The sequence below is a fragment of the Podarcis tiliguerta genome (assembly GCF_965153285.1).
Source record: "Podarcis tiliguerta genome assembly, chromosome: 9".
NCBI lineage: Eukaryota > Metazoa > Chordata > Lepidosauria > Squamata > Lacertidae > Podarcis > Podarcis tiliguerta.
The window spans coordinates 70384845-70398585 of record NC_139542.1 but is presented as its reverse complement, the minus strand read 5'-3'; the positions used below and the strand labels follow the sequence as shown (position 1 = coordinate 70398585).

General features: G+C 49.4%; 2 protein-coding genes across 7 annotated transcripts in view; one reads left to right on the top strand and one right to left on the bottom strand.

Annotated features, from left to right (window-relative positions):
• Positions 1 to 13741, bottom strand: part of CCDC33 (coiled-coil domain containing 33) — a 178209-nt gene that overhangs the window by 54338 nt on the left and 110130 nt on the right. For all 6 annotated transcript variants that reach the window (XM_083398868.1, XM_083398869.1, XM_083398870.1 and 3 more), the window contains one exon: positions 3025 to 3144. In XM_083398868.1, coding sequence (XP_083254994.1) covers positions 3025 to 3144 — 120 coding nt within the window. The remainder of the gene's footprint in view (positions 1 to 3024; positions 3145 to 13741) is intronic.
• Positions 1 to 13741, top strand: part of LOC310657815 (uncharacterized protein) — a 437520-nt gene that overhangs the window by 356260 nt on the left and 67519 nt on the right. The gene's annotated exons all lie outside the window — the stretch shown is intronic.

The window sequence follows — 13741 nt, the reverse complement described above, 5'->3', positions numbered from 1 at the left end:
AGTAACGATTTTTATCAATCCCCCAGGTTTGATGAAATCAGCCATATATTCACAGTCCTGAAAGATACGAGTTCTGGGGGAAGCCTGGGGTCTAAAGACTAATGCAGCTGTAATAGCAAAGAATTAGCTAAATGGATTCAGAACTGAATCCTCTTTATTGTGCCGGAAGCCTTGAAACTTATACAGCCAGCTATGGGCTGCTGTTTCTTTTTAATGGGGTCAGAGTACAATACCTGCTACCAGTTGTCAATTCCAGGTTTTTTTGGGGGGGGGGCTTGAGCAGGTCCCTCCTCCCGAGAAAGACCCCCCCCCCCGTGACTCTCCCTTTGCTTCCTTCATTTGTTCGCCCTCCGCTCCCCATGAACCAAAATACACAGTTCCCCCCACCCCACCAAGGCAGATTGGAACTCGTCACCAACCTAGAAGGCTTTAATAAATAACAATAATAATTTTTTATTTATACCCCGCCCTTCCCGGTTCAGAAAACCGGGCTCAGGGCGGCTAACAACAAATTTAAAACAATTGATGCAACAAAAAAACAGCATAAAATACAGTATAAAACGCGAATAGCAATAAATTCAGAATTCAAAAATCAATTTAGGGGGGAAAATCCATCCAATAAACATTAGATGATCACCAGGGCTAGCTGGCTAAATTAGTCCTACTTGGGCCAGTGAGGAGACCAGGGGAGAATTAACTGTGGGATCCCAGAGCGGGTAATCTTCATAAAAAGGGGAGGGGGAGGGAAGAGAAGGGAAATAAAGGATCAGGCTAAGTTCGAATTGAAAGCCAGGCGGAACAACTCTGTCTTACAGGCCCTGCGGAAGGAAGTTAAATCCTGCAGGGCCCTGGTCTCATGGGACAGAGCATTCCACCAGGTCGGAGCCATCACTGAGAAGGCCCTGGCCCTGGTGGAGGATAATCTGACTTCCTTAGGGCCCGGGACCTCTAAACTGTGATTATTCATGGACCTTAAGGTCCTCTGCGGGGCAGACCAGGAGAGGCGGTCCTGCAAATACGAGGCCCTAAGCCACAAAGGATTAGGATTGGACAAATTCATGGAGGAGGGGGCTGTTGAAGGTGGCAGTGGACTCTCCTTCCCTCGAGGTTTTGTTGCAATTTGGAGGGCCACCTGTCATAAAGTCTTTCCCTGTTCCCTATTTTGCGGTGGGGTTGGGCTAGGTGAGCCTTGGGGGGACGGACCTTCCAGCTTTAGAGTTCTGTAATTCTGTGATTCTTGGATTCTGTGACCAACGCCTATCAGTCACGATTGCTCTGCTGTGTTTCGTGGTCACAGGTAGCAGTGCTTCCGAAAATCACTTGCTGGAAGAGAAGAAGGCTCTTGTGCTCCTCTCTTACTTGCTGGTTTCCCACAATGGGCGTCTGGTTGGCCCCTGTGAGAACAGGAGGCTGGACTAGGTGGAACATGGACATGATCCAGGAGGGCTCTGCTTTGAAAGGGCAGGTGAGCAGATGAGGAGGAGGAGTGCTGGGAGGTGCACAGAGTCAACAGTGGGCCCCACAGAGGAATGTGGACCTTGGCACATGCCCAGTGATGTAGACCCGTGACTGTACTCCCAATGCCTGGCCTGCCATGGAGATCTGAGTTTCTAGAAACAAGATAGACCTTGTTTAGGCAGTTGGTGGAGGAGCGTGTGTGTGCTGCCCCTGCCCCTGAAAAGAGCTCTGCGTTCACTCTTCATCTGACACTTTTTTGGGGGGTAGCGGGCACATTTGGAATTCTGAGGAAGTGCCATGGGTGCCAGTCATAAAATCATAGAATCATAGAGTTGGAAGAGACCACAAGGGCCATCGAGTCCAACCCCCTGCCAAGCAGGAAACACCATCAGAGCACTCCTGACATATGGTTGTCAAGCCTCTGCTTAAAGACCTCCAAAGAAGGAGACTCCACCACACTCCTTGGCAGCAAATTCCACTGTCGAACAGCTCTTACTGTCAGGAAGTTCTTCCGAATGTTTAGGTGGAATCTTCTTTCTTGTAGTTTGGATCCATTGCTCTGTGTCCGCTTCTCTGGAGCAGCAGAAAACAACCTTTCTCCCTCCTCTATGTGACATCCTTTTATATATTTGAACATGGCTATCATATCACCCCTTAACCTCCTCTTCTCCAGGCTAAACATGCCCAGCTCCCTTAGCCGTTCCTCATAAGGCATCGTTTCCAGGCCATTTTGGTTGCCCTCCTCTGGACACGTTCCAGTTTGTCAGTGTCCTTCTTTAACTGTGATGCCCAGAACTGGACACAGTACTCCAGGTGAGGTCTGACCAGAGCAGAATACAGTGGCACTATTACTTCCCTTGATCTAGATGCTATACTCCTATTCATGCAGCCCAGAATTGCATTGGCTTTTTTAGCTGCCGCGTCACACTGTTGGCTCATGTCAAGTTTGTGGTCAACCAAGACTCCTAGACTCCAAGACTCCAAATGGCTGCTTTGAGGTTCATGGGACAAGAGAAAATGGCTGCCAAATCCAAAGAAGCAATGGAAAGAGGCAGGGCCACAAAACAGTGCAGGTATTCCCATCCCACATCAATCCATCTTTCCACAAACACACACACACATGAGGGAAAAAAGGCACCTGCATCAGTTGCCACCACACTCAATTGCAGAAATAAGCTCTTGTCACTCCTGGAATATATATTTTCCAGGTGAGTCCACTGCCTCAGATATATCTGCTTAATCCTCTCCCTGCTGTTTGTTTGCTTCTTTCCCCCCTCTTTTAGTATCTGTTTCCCTTTTTCATATTGTATTGCAGGACTGAACACCTTAATAAAAATTATTGCAAAAATAAAATATATAAATTGATGCAGTTCTAGCAGTCGAGCTGCTTGCTTCAGAACTGTGCTTACTTTCCATGTGCTCTGCTTTTGTACTTGCAAATCGCAAGATGTTGCAAAGGCACCATAAGTTCCCAGTGATTTCTAACTTCAAGGGAAATACAGCTCCGTAGTCCTGCCGCTAGACCTTCCCATATCTTACGCAGCCCAAGGAAAGGGAGTCACTCACCTCTTTTCGGGGCACCATACTTGTCCAGGGCTCCTTGATGGTCCCCAGCTGCTCCACCAGTTCTGGATCCAGGACAGGAAGGCCATCTGTGGTGGATGATGTCAAAAACAGGTCTGGCCTCTGTGCAATAAGAAATGTAGAACATTACAATGCTAACTATTGCATGGGTAATGGTTAAGGGACGTGGGTGGCGCTGTGGGTTAAACCACAGCCCCTAGACTTGCCAATCAGAAGGTTGGCGGTTCAAATCCCCGCGACAGATTGAGCTCCCGTTGCTCGGTCCCTGCTCCTGCCAACCTAGCAGTTCAAAAGCATGTCTAAGTGCAAGTAGATAAATAGGTACCGCTCCGGTGGGAAAGTAAACGGCGTTTCCGTGCACTGCTCTGGTTCGCCAGAAGTGGCTTAGTCATGCTGGTCACATGTCCTGGAAGCTGTACGCCAGCTCCCTCGGCCAAAAAAGCGAGATAAGCCCTGCAACCCCAGTCGGCCACGACTGGACCTAATGTTCAGGGGTCCCTTTACCTTTAATGGTTAATATTTTGTATCAATATTACAGTGGTACCTTGGTTTACGAACTTAATCCGTTCCGGAAATCTGTTCTTAAACCAAAGCGTTCTTAAACCAAGGCATGCTTTCCCATAGCAGCGCGGGACTCAGTTTACCAATAGAACACACTCAACAGGAAGTGCAACATGTTCTTATTCCAAGGCTAAGTTCGCAAACCAAAACTCCTACTTCTGGGGTTTGTAGCATTCTTAATCCAAGTTGTTCATAAACTAAGCTATTCTTAAACCAAGGTATCACTGTATAGGACTAGTTGCATTTTTTTATATACAAAACCCTGAAACCTGTGTATGGATGAAGATGCTGTTTTGAAAACTGTAAAATTAATCATCAAATCATGACAACCATCAATATCATTAGCTTTATTCAAAAACATCAGACAAATCTGCGGAAAACTGTCGAGGCTGGACTACACTACTGGTGATGCTCTGCAGGACTGGGAGACAAGGTCAATGGAGAATCAGAATGTGAGGGAAATTGGGTTCAGTTTGCGTTTAGAAAGTTAGGGTCTCAGTTCGGTCTCAAAGATTGCCAACTGATTTTCCTAGCTGGACTGCTGGGTCTTTAACAGTTAGTAGAAAAAGCATCAATTTGTGAACACTGGCTTATCATACAACTATTAAAAGGTGTGCACATCCGACTTGGGAAACTCTAGTACACATGTATGTACTTGCACAGACCCCTTTCTTGCAAAGAATAAGGCAAACATTTTCAGCAGTGGGCCGCTCCACTGTCCCTCAGACCATGTGGGGGGCCGGACTATATTTTGAAGAAAAAAACCCAACGAATTCCAATGCCCCACAAATAACCCAGAGGTGCATTTTAAATAAAAGCACACATTCTACTCATGTAAAAACACCAGGCAGGCCCTACAAATAACCCAGAGGTGCATTTTAAATAAAAGAACACATTCTACTCATGTAAAAACACACTGGTTCACGGACCATCGGCGGGCCACATTTAGAAGGCGATCTGGCCCCCAGGCCTTAGTTTGCCTACCCATGGAATAAGCCATCATATCCTCCTATCACTGTCCACCCCAGATCAGCGACAAGGTTGGACACCCTGCTTTTGGCTTGGGAGCGGCTGCCTCTCCTCCCTTGGCAGGGCCCTACAGATCAATTAGAAGCTGCTGTCTGTAGCTCATCAACGCTGCAAACAAACGACACTCGGCAGATGGTCCTTAAGCAAACAGGGGTGGCTCTCTAATTGGAGCGGATTCAGCGAGCGCAAAAACTTCAATCATTCCCGAAAGGAGCCAATCTCCACCAGCTCCCTCGGCATTCGTTGACGTGCCCAGCAAATGCGTCCGACTCATTTCCTTGTAATGCGTTCCTAACTCGCCAAATTGGCCGCTGCGGGTGGCTGGTGGCAAAGTGGCCCTCGGAGCCTCCTGCCTCCATGACTAGAGGCCGTGATGCCTCATTAGGGCTGCTTCAGACTGTAAAGGCATAGTCATCGCGTGGTTAGTAGCCAATGATAGCCCTCTTGTCCAATAATTCGTCCAATCCTCTTTCAAAGTCTTCCAAGTTGGCGGTCCCCATGGGTGTAGCTAGACGGGCGTGGGGGGGGGCAGCTGCCCCCCTAAATCAAGGAAATAAAACACTTAACTGACCAATCGTGTTGCAGATAGCTAGGATCTGCCCCCCTCCCAAAAAATCTCCATCTCTTTCTTACCGCAATTTCCTTAAATCTTTGGGGTGTTTGTTTTTGCTCCTAACAAACTCTTCGTGGGGTATTATAACAGGAGATGTCTGTGCTGTGTTGCGATCCCCTCTTTATTTCAAGCCAAACTCTGTGTCCAAAAAAGCTTTTTATCTTGCTGCCCACCTTCGCTAGTGGGAAGTTGTTAAAGATTTTAAGTTCTCTACCGCCGTTTTGGGGAGTAAAACCTCTTGTTTTTAACAGTCTCTCTCTTTTTGGAGAGTTTGGCACTGCCTCGCCAGGTTTTGGGGTGTTTGTGTCGGAGAGGGAATTAACCCATTTGTGCGGAGGTCCTCCCCGCTTCTTGGCTATATACCGTATTTTTCGCCTTATAGGACACACTTTTTCCCCTCCAAAAATGAAGGGGAAATGTGTGTGCGTCCTATGGGGCGAATGCAGGCTTTCGCTGAAGCCTGGAGAGGGAGAGGGGTTGGTGCGCACTGACCTCTCTCGCTCTCCAGACTTCAGGAGAGCCCCAGCGCCAGCCCCACAAGGTCGGGGGACAGAGGGAGGTGGAACGCCGCCATCCTGCTGTCTCCCGAAGTGGTTTGGAGGCTGACGGCGGGGAGACCCCGCCACCAGCCCCACAAGCTCCAGGGACAGTGGGGAGGCAGAGCGCGTCTTCCCGCTGTCCCCGTACCTGATCTGAAGGCGGGCGGTGGGGAGAAGAGCGCTTCTCCCCACTGCCTGCCCCACAAGCTCCGGGGACAGCGGGGAGGCGCAGTGCGTCTTCCCGCTGTCCCCGGACCTGGTCTGAAGGCGGGCTGCGGGGAGAAGAGCGCTTCTCCCCGCTCCCGGGCCCACAAGCACCTGGGGGGGGGAAATAATTTTTTTTCTTTATTCCCCCCCCAAAAAACATGGTGCGTCCTATGGGGCGAAAAATACGGTACTTTGTTTTCTCGCTTTGGGAAACACCTTATTGCGCTGCCATGGGCTCTGCCCTCAGGATCCCCTCCTGAGGTCGGGTGACTTGTCGCCCATTTCTGCCTCTCTCCAACACTGGGTCTGCCGCGAGACAGCAGGAGCACAGATCCCCACCCGACTGTAGGCGTGCTGCTCTGGAAGTCCCTCTACATGCTTTGTGAAGAAGGACTGCCTTTTACTTGTTCTGTTTCTTCTCTCGCTCAGATCCTCTTCCATCCCTGGAGTCTGTGCTCACGAGAAGGATGTGTAGAGTGAGCAACTGCCCAAATGGTGGTAGGGGGATGCCCTTCTGGTGCCCTTGTTGACCAGCGCCTTATTAACCACCAGCTGGATCTTCTGGGCCTTCACATTTCATTCGGCTGGGAGGTCTTTGACCTTGGCTGAGTGCCCTTGGCATTCACAGCAGTGGGCCCGGACGGGAATCACAACCCAGTTTGTACAGACCCTCGTGGGGAAGAAGCGGCTCATGCAAAATGCAACAGTTTATCAGGCTCCTTGCAAATGACACCAAGCGCACAGATGGCGCCCAAGGTGGGCTGGAAGGATACAGATGACTCCAGTCCTGCACCCCACCCCACTCTTTGCCTGACAAAGACAGGGCAGGTTGGCTAGCAGTGCTGCACATGCTCCTAATTCAATTAGCTCTCTCCTAAACCCTCCTCTGGGAGGTGAGTGGGAACGGACAAATGTTCTTCCACAAAGACGTTCATTTCAATGTCTCTGTGTGTGCATGTTCTGCTCCGCTTTGCTTTGGCCCTGCTGTCTTCCACTCATTAGCTGCCTAACAAAGCGAGGCTGGCTCAGTCCGTTTCCATTCGGCAGTCATTCTATCACTCCTCTGTAATTTCTGCAGCAATCAAGATTTTCTAAGGACGCTGAGCCAAAGGGGGGGGGGGGATTAGGGCAGGAAGGAACCTGGCAGAGAATAATGGAGAGCCCACAACCCACCTCCATTCAGGCACTAGCCTTTCATTTCCTTCTGTAATAATCTTCCTCCCTCCCCCTTACTGTAATCACAACGGCTCTTATATGTGTAAGCTAACACAGCTGCAGGATTGCTGGAGTTGCTTGTTGCTTACTCGCTCACTCGCTTGTTTGCTTGCTTGCTTATTTGCTTCTAACCCACAAATTTCTGTGCTGGTCCATCGCTGGCCTACAAGCAGCAGATGGCAGGATGCTACCTTATTTTGGGCCCAGCCACTTGGCCCATCTCACTCAGTAGCAGTAGGCAAGTAAGCTTTCCTCAGAGTAAAAAGGAGAGTGGCATTGGGAAGACAATGAGTGGTCAGAAGGAGAATACAGTGGTGCCTCGCAAGACAAAATTAATTTGTTCCGCGAGTTTTTTCGTAGAGCGAGTTTTTTCGTCTTGCGAAGCACCACGGCGGGGAGGGGTGGGGAGAAGCAGGGCAGCTGCCGCAGCCGGTCCTTGGACTGACCCGCGCCTTGTGGACACCGCGCGACGTGGCTGCTGGAGGGCGGCGGGGCTCAGGAGCGCGACTCCGGCTGCAACGCTGGCTGCTGGTGGCAACGGCTCCTGAGGGGAGCGCGCGAGGGCGGTGGGCAGCGGCGCGAGGCAGCCGGAAGGTCGGCAGGAAGGTGGGAGGGAGCCGGAGGAGTTGTCAGCCGGAAGGTGGGAGGGAGCCGGAGGAGTGGGTAAGCGAGCGTGCGTGCGTGCAGTGACCGTCACCATGACAGGAGAGGCAGGGCTGTTTCTTCTAGCGAAGCAAGCCCTTTGGAAAATCCGCCTTGCGAAGCACCTCAGAAAACGAAAAACCCTTTCGTCTAGCGGGTTTTTCGTCTTCCGAGGCATTCGTCTTGCGGGGCACCACTGTACAAGGAAGGCGTGTCAGAAGCTTAAGAGATAACAGGGCTTAGTCAGTGGGGAGAGTCTGTGGCTGAAAGAAGTCAGGAATCGGGGGCAGGAGCTGAAGCTGAAGCTGAATCAGGGAGGCCAAGAGGCACAAGTGCCTCCCCCTCCTGCTGCAATGAGTGTTGGGATACTGCCGGGGAGACAGGGGCATCAGGCAGGCCCCAGCAAGCTCCAGCCACCGGCCGGCAGCCAGACGATCACCGGTCTCCCTTGGAACAGCATCAGTCAGCGACACGAGCCTCAGATACATTTTGAGAGCCGTGCATCCTCTATCAGCAGAGTGAATAAATCTTCTCATAGCAGAAGAGGCGGACAGAGCCATGTCTAAGCAGTATACAATGGTACCTCAGGTTACATATGCTTCAGGTTACAGACTCTGCTAACCCAGAAATAGTGCTTCAGGTTAAGAACTTTGCTTCAGGATGAGAACAGAAATCATGCTCCGGCGGCGTGGCAGCAGCAGGAGGCCCCATTAGCTAAAGTGGTGCTTCAGGTTAAGAACAGTTTCAGGTTAAGTACAGACCTCCGGAACGAATTAAGTACTTAACCTGAGGTACCACTGTATTACAGCATTTTATTCAGCAGCAGGAACAAAGGAAAAAACATGTCTGGTTCCCTTTGTGTCCAGCAAAACAGCAGCAATGCAAAAGCTATATACAAACGGAAGTTCCCAGCAGATCTGTGCTGGAAGTAAACAGGCATGTGACACACAACAGTCATGCCTGTACCCTTTTAAGGTGGAACAGAACTATATCCTAACAATGAGCTCCCTTCCCCCTTGGTCTCCCAGAAGGGGGGAGAGGCAAGAAGAGAGCAGAGGAGAGGTTAGCTTCACAGAGGCACAGTCTCAGATTACTTGGGGTAAAGCCCTGGAAAGGAGGAGATTTAAGACAGCTGTGGGGAGGCAGGGGCTTTCAGTCTCAACAACTGATCCATAGGGCAGGACCCACCAGGAATGAGCTCATTAGGCCTGACATTCTGTCATGTCTGTGCAGATCCTGGTCTTGCTAATGAAGAGTTAACTCCAACATGCACAATGTGATTTACTCACTGGCTCATCAATGTATTATGAATAAATAAATTATAACTTGGCAACAGTACCTAAGGAAGCCATTTCAGCTGGACGAAGACTAAACACACACACACACACACACACACACACACACACACTCCACTAAGAGGATGAAGATGTTTGTGAAAAACAGCACTTGTTGAGAATGAATATGTGAGGCGAATGGCAGATAAAATTAATGGACTATGCAGAACTGGATATAATGACAGGAAGGATTCAAAATCTGTGGGACTAGAAATTCACAGAAGATTGGAAGAAGTATTTGAAGAACAACTGTAATCAACAAAGAACTATTTGAAGAACAACTGTAATCAACAAATTACGCTAGTAGGACCACAAGAAGTTTTGTAAGGAGAAATATATGAAAAGTTACAAAGTAGAAAAAGAATAGAGATATCAGCTATGATATCCCGTTCGCATCCCGAGGTACCACTGTATATGAAATGGTTCTAATTCATTTTAACATAGGATATTTTTAATACACATTTTTATTGTGGGTTTTTTTTTATTGCTACATGGTTTTGAGATGCTACCTGGGAAGCGATTCATAAATAAAACAAGATCAACAAATGGCACCACTCTGCCGGCAAAGTGACAAAAAAACAACAACAGTCATTGTTGTCAGAGAGTAGGTGCCCAGATGCCCTGGCAAAAGACTGCTCTCCTCCACCCCAAGGGAAAGAGCGTCTCTCTCTCCATCGTCAAACATGATTAGTTTAATTTATGTTCTCTTCCCACCTTTCTACAGCCCACTGAGCACTAAGGGACCTGTCAGAACTTGACACTTTAAAGCAAGTCACATCGCATGATGGGGTGTTTAATTCTACTGTTATCAGCCAGGATTGCCTTTTGTGTGTTTTTCTTCTTTTAAAGACCACCCGAAAACCCCAATTTGTTACTTGGTTAAAACAGTTTAAAGTGACAGCGAGCAAGGAAAAGAAATGTAGGATCAAAAGTGCTGTTTCTATTAGATTTAATTAAATCCCCCCAAATGGTAGCTCATACCACGCAAATGCAGATTTTGCGTCAGTGTTTTTTTGGCGGGAGGGGGGGGTTCTGGTTGTGGAAATGTTGACAGTGCCTCATAGGAACATAAAGTGCTGCTGTATGACTCGTTCGGTCCATGTGTCAGCTACTCTCAAGGATGAAAAACGCAACACAAGAAAAGACTGTTGGATCCGGCCAGCAGCCCATCTTGTCCAGCATTGTGCTCTCACAGTGTCTGAAGAGTGTGGGGTGTGAAACACAGAGCAGTCAAATACAACATTCCTAGAGTGGACATGTTTACACATGAAGAGGGATGTTTGTCCAGGCAGTAGATAAACTTCCTGTTTCCTCCTGTGCTGGGACAAACTTCTTCTACATGTGACCAGAGGTGGGCGTGACCTCACCTGTGCAGGTAACAAAAAGCACAGGACTGGCCACCACATCTCTTCTCTATTTTGCTTTCATAGAAGCATCAGCCTGAGATGCTCTCTTGGCCAAGAGAGGACAAAGGAAGTATCTCCCTATGCGATAGATTCCAGGTAACTTAAATCTGCCTTCTGGGATCCATCTGTGAACAGAATGAGAGTGAGTAAAGTATTTTATACTTTTATACAAGACTGTGTTGTGTCTATTCTTTTTAGAAGGGAATAAAAGGGGAATTACCAGGAAACTTATTTTAGAGGCTTAAACAAGCCTGGCAAACCTATCCGCTGTGTAAGTTTAAAAAGGGGAATGTTACTCTGCTAAATTATAGAACTTGAAAAGGATATAAACAATATATCCTCTCCTGCCTCCCTGAACATTCCCAAAACCAGCAAGCTGGATTCAAACTCAAGAGCCACACTCTCTCCTCTGGCATTCAGAAGGACTGCTACCTCCAGCTGTGGAGGGAGAGCTAGTAACCATCAATAGCCCTCTTTTGCACGGATTTGCCTAATCCTCTTTTAAAGCCATCCGTCGGTGGCCATCCCTGGTTTAAGGCAGGGGACATTCCCAGCCTCACCTGGAAAAGCTAGACGTTGAGCCCAGGACCTGCAAAGCAGATTCACTTACAAACTCAGCCATCGCCCTTCTCCATGAGGTAAAAGAATGAAAGGGTGATGGAGGCAGCGGGCACAGCAACTCAGGAGATTTGTGGCCTGGTACATGAGAATGTGTCTCAGGCTTGCCGTATGTCAGGAAAATACCTGGCATGCCCTGGTTTTCAGGTGTAAAAATGGCGTTGGGAACACGATGGAAAAACCAGCAGAAACAGCTCAAAAAGCTTAAAAATCACAATTTTGGGGGGAGGTTTCCTTCGAAAAGCTCAACAATAAAAGCTCAAAAATTTGGCAACCCCAGTCTCAGTAGAATGGGAAGGCACGAAGAGGAGGCTGGAACCTACAGAGCAGTGGCGTAGCGTGGGTTGTCAGCACCCGGGGCAAGGCAAGTAATTTGCGCCCCCTAACCTGTGGATTTGCGCCCCCTAACCCATGGATTTGCGCCCCCTAAACCTAACCCCCAGATGTTGCGCCCGGTGCGGCCGGCCCCCCCTGCACCCCCCAAGCTACGCCACTGCTACAGAGCTCATCTTTTTCTCATGCTTAACCAAACCAGCATGTCCCTCCTTTGTAAACTCCCTTTGAGTTGTCACTCTGAATTGCTGGGCAAAGCAATCCTGCTAACATACCTAATTGCTCCCACTAGCTCCCAGGTTCGGCAGTGAGTGCCAATCACTATGCCAAAGTAGCATCGCCCACAAAGAAGAGGAAGGACTCTGTTGGCTTGGGGGATTGCTGGGGTATCTATAAGTGGGGGGGGGGACACGTGAAGAAACCTCCTAAAAGGGGGCAACTCTCCCTCCAAATGGCTGAAACACAGCTGTACGTTCACAGGCCTCTTGCCTTATTCACTGTAGCCTGTTGCCATACCAAGGCTTGGTTCTGTGCAGTGGCGTAGCGTGGGTTGTCAGCACCCGGGGCAAGGCAAGTAATTTGCGCCCCCTAACCCGTGGAGCCAGGCAGGGGCAGAGAGCTGCAAGTGCGAGCGCCCCCCCCCCATGTTGCGGCCGCTGCGGCCGGGCCCCCATGCACCCCCCACGCTACGCCACTGCCTCTGGGTAGCCCATTAGCAGGGTCCAAGTGCAAGAGTGCTCTCCCCAACTAAAAATCCAAGGGCGCAGAAAGGATCTACAGGTGACTCGACCTGCCTCTTGGAGACCAGTGATTTTGGCACATTTTAAACCTTCCCAAAGCCTGCACTCTTTACACCGACCGCCTGCCAGGTTGCTCATAAAAAAATCTGATGGATTCTGGGAGGTTAGCACTTAAAACGGTCCAGTTCATCGCAAAGCTGTGATTGCTTGAACCCGCGGCGCCGCTTCCCACCGCCCCCCTCCCTTTCCTTTGCGCCGCTAGCAACAAATCCATTCTTTTCTCCATTGTTGCTAGGGCCGATTTGCTGAAACAAGCTTTAAGGGCAGGATTGAGAAGCTGAGCTTGTCACCTGATATTCCCCCCTCCCCGCTCCCTCGCTTGTACATACATTAGTTGGGGAGGGGGAGAAAGAGGAGGAGGAGGAGGAGGAGGAGGAGAACTGGGGAAGGGGGATAAAAAAGAACACAACAGCCCTTAGATCAAAACAATAATCAGCTAAATGAATTCCGCAGCATTTTCCCGCATGACTAGGAGTGATAATTTAGTGCAGCAGCCAGCTGGAAGGAAGGGGATTAATTCTGCACTTACCAACACCTCTGTGAATAATTCATCACACGCGGCCCCCCTCCGCTGACCCCCTGGGCCATTACTCCAAAGTAGCTCGCCAGACAGCCCTGCCCCAGCCAGGGGGCCCGGCGCTTTGTGGGGGGAGAGCAATGGAATTAACCTGCCGGCTTTAAGTTCGGTCCCAAATTAACTTTGCAGATGGGGAGGGGTGGTGGTGGGGAGAAGGCAAAGGCACAGCTGTTTTCTGCAACTGTAGCACCAGTCCCAGAATGCCCCATCCCCTGTAAAAATAATGTTTCTACAATGTAGATATACTTAGGAGGTTCAGCCCTGGGCAATGAAAAAGTCTCTACTCTGTGCAGTCTGTAGCTGCTGTTATTAATTGCAATACAGTGGTACCTCAGGTTACATACGCTTCAGGTTACAGATTCCGCTAACCCAGAAATAGTACCTCGGGTTAAGAACTTTGCTTCAGGATGAGAACAGAAATTGGGCTCCGGCGGCACCTCAACAGCCGGAGGCCCCGTTAGCTAAAGTGGTGCTTCAGGTTAAGAACAGTTTCAGGTTAAGAACGGACCTCCAGAACGAATTAAGTTCTTAACCCAAGGTACCTCTGTATTACTGAAGAATTTTATACCCTACTTTTCACCAAATGTCTCAAAGCAGCTTCTGGAAAAATAAAAAGTACAATCCAGAGGATTGCATCCAAGGTTAGCCCTGGTCAGAGAAGACCCACTGAAATTAATGTACCTAAATGAGTCCCAGCAAGGGGGGGGTGTGTGACAGTGGCGGGGAGCAGAGGCCAGGAACCCACTTTTTTTTTTATGGGTGCCCAGGCACCCAGGGCTCCCTATATATGGTGCCAGTGTCTAGTGTGACCACCTACAATGGGTT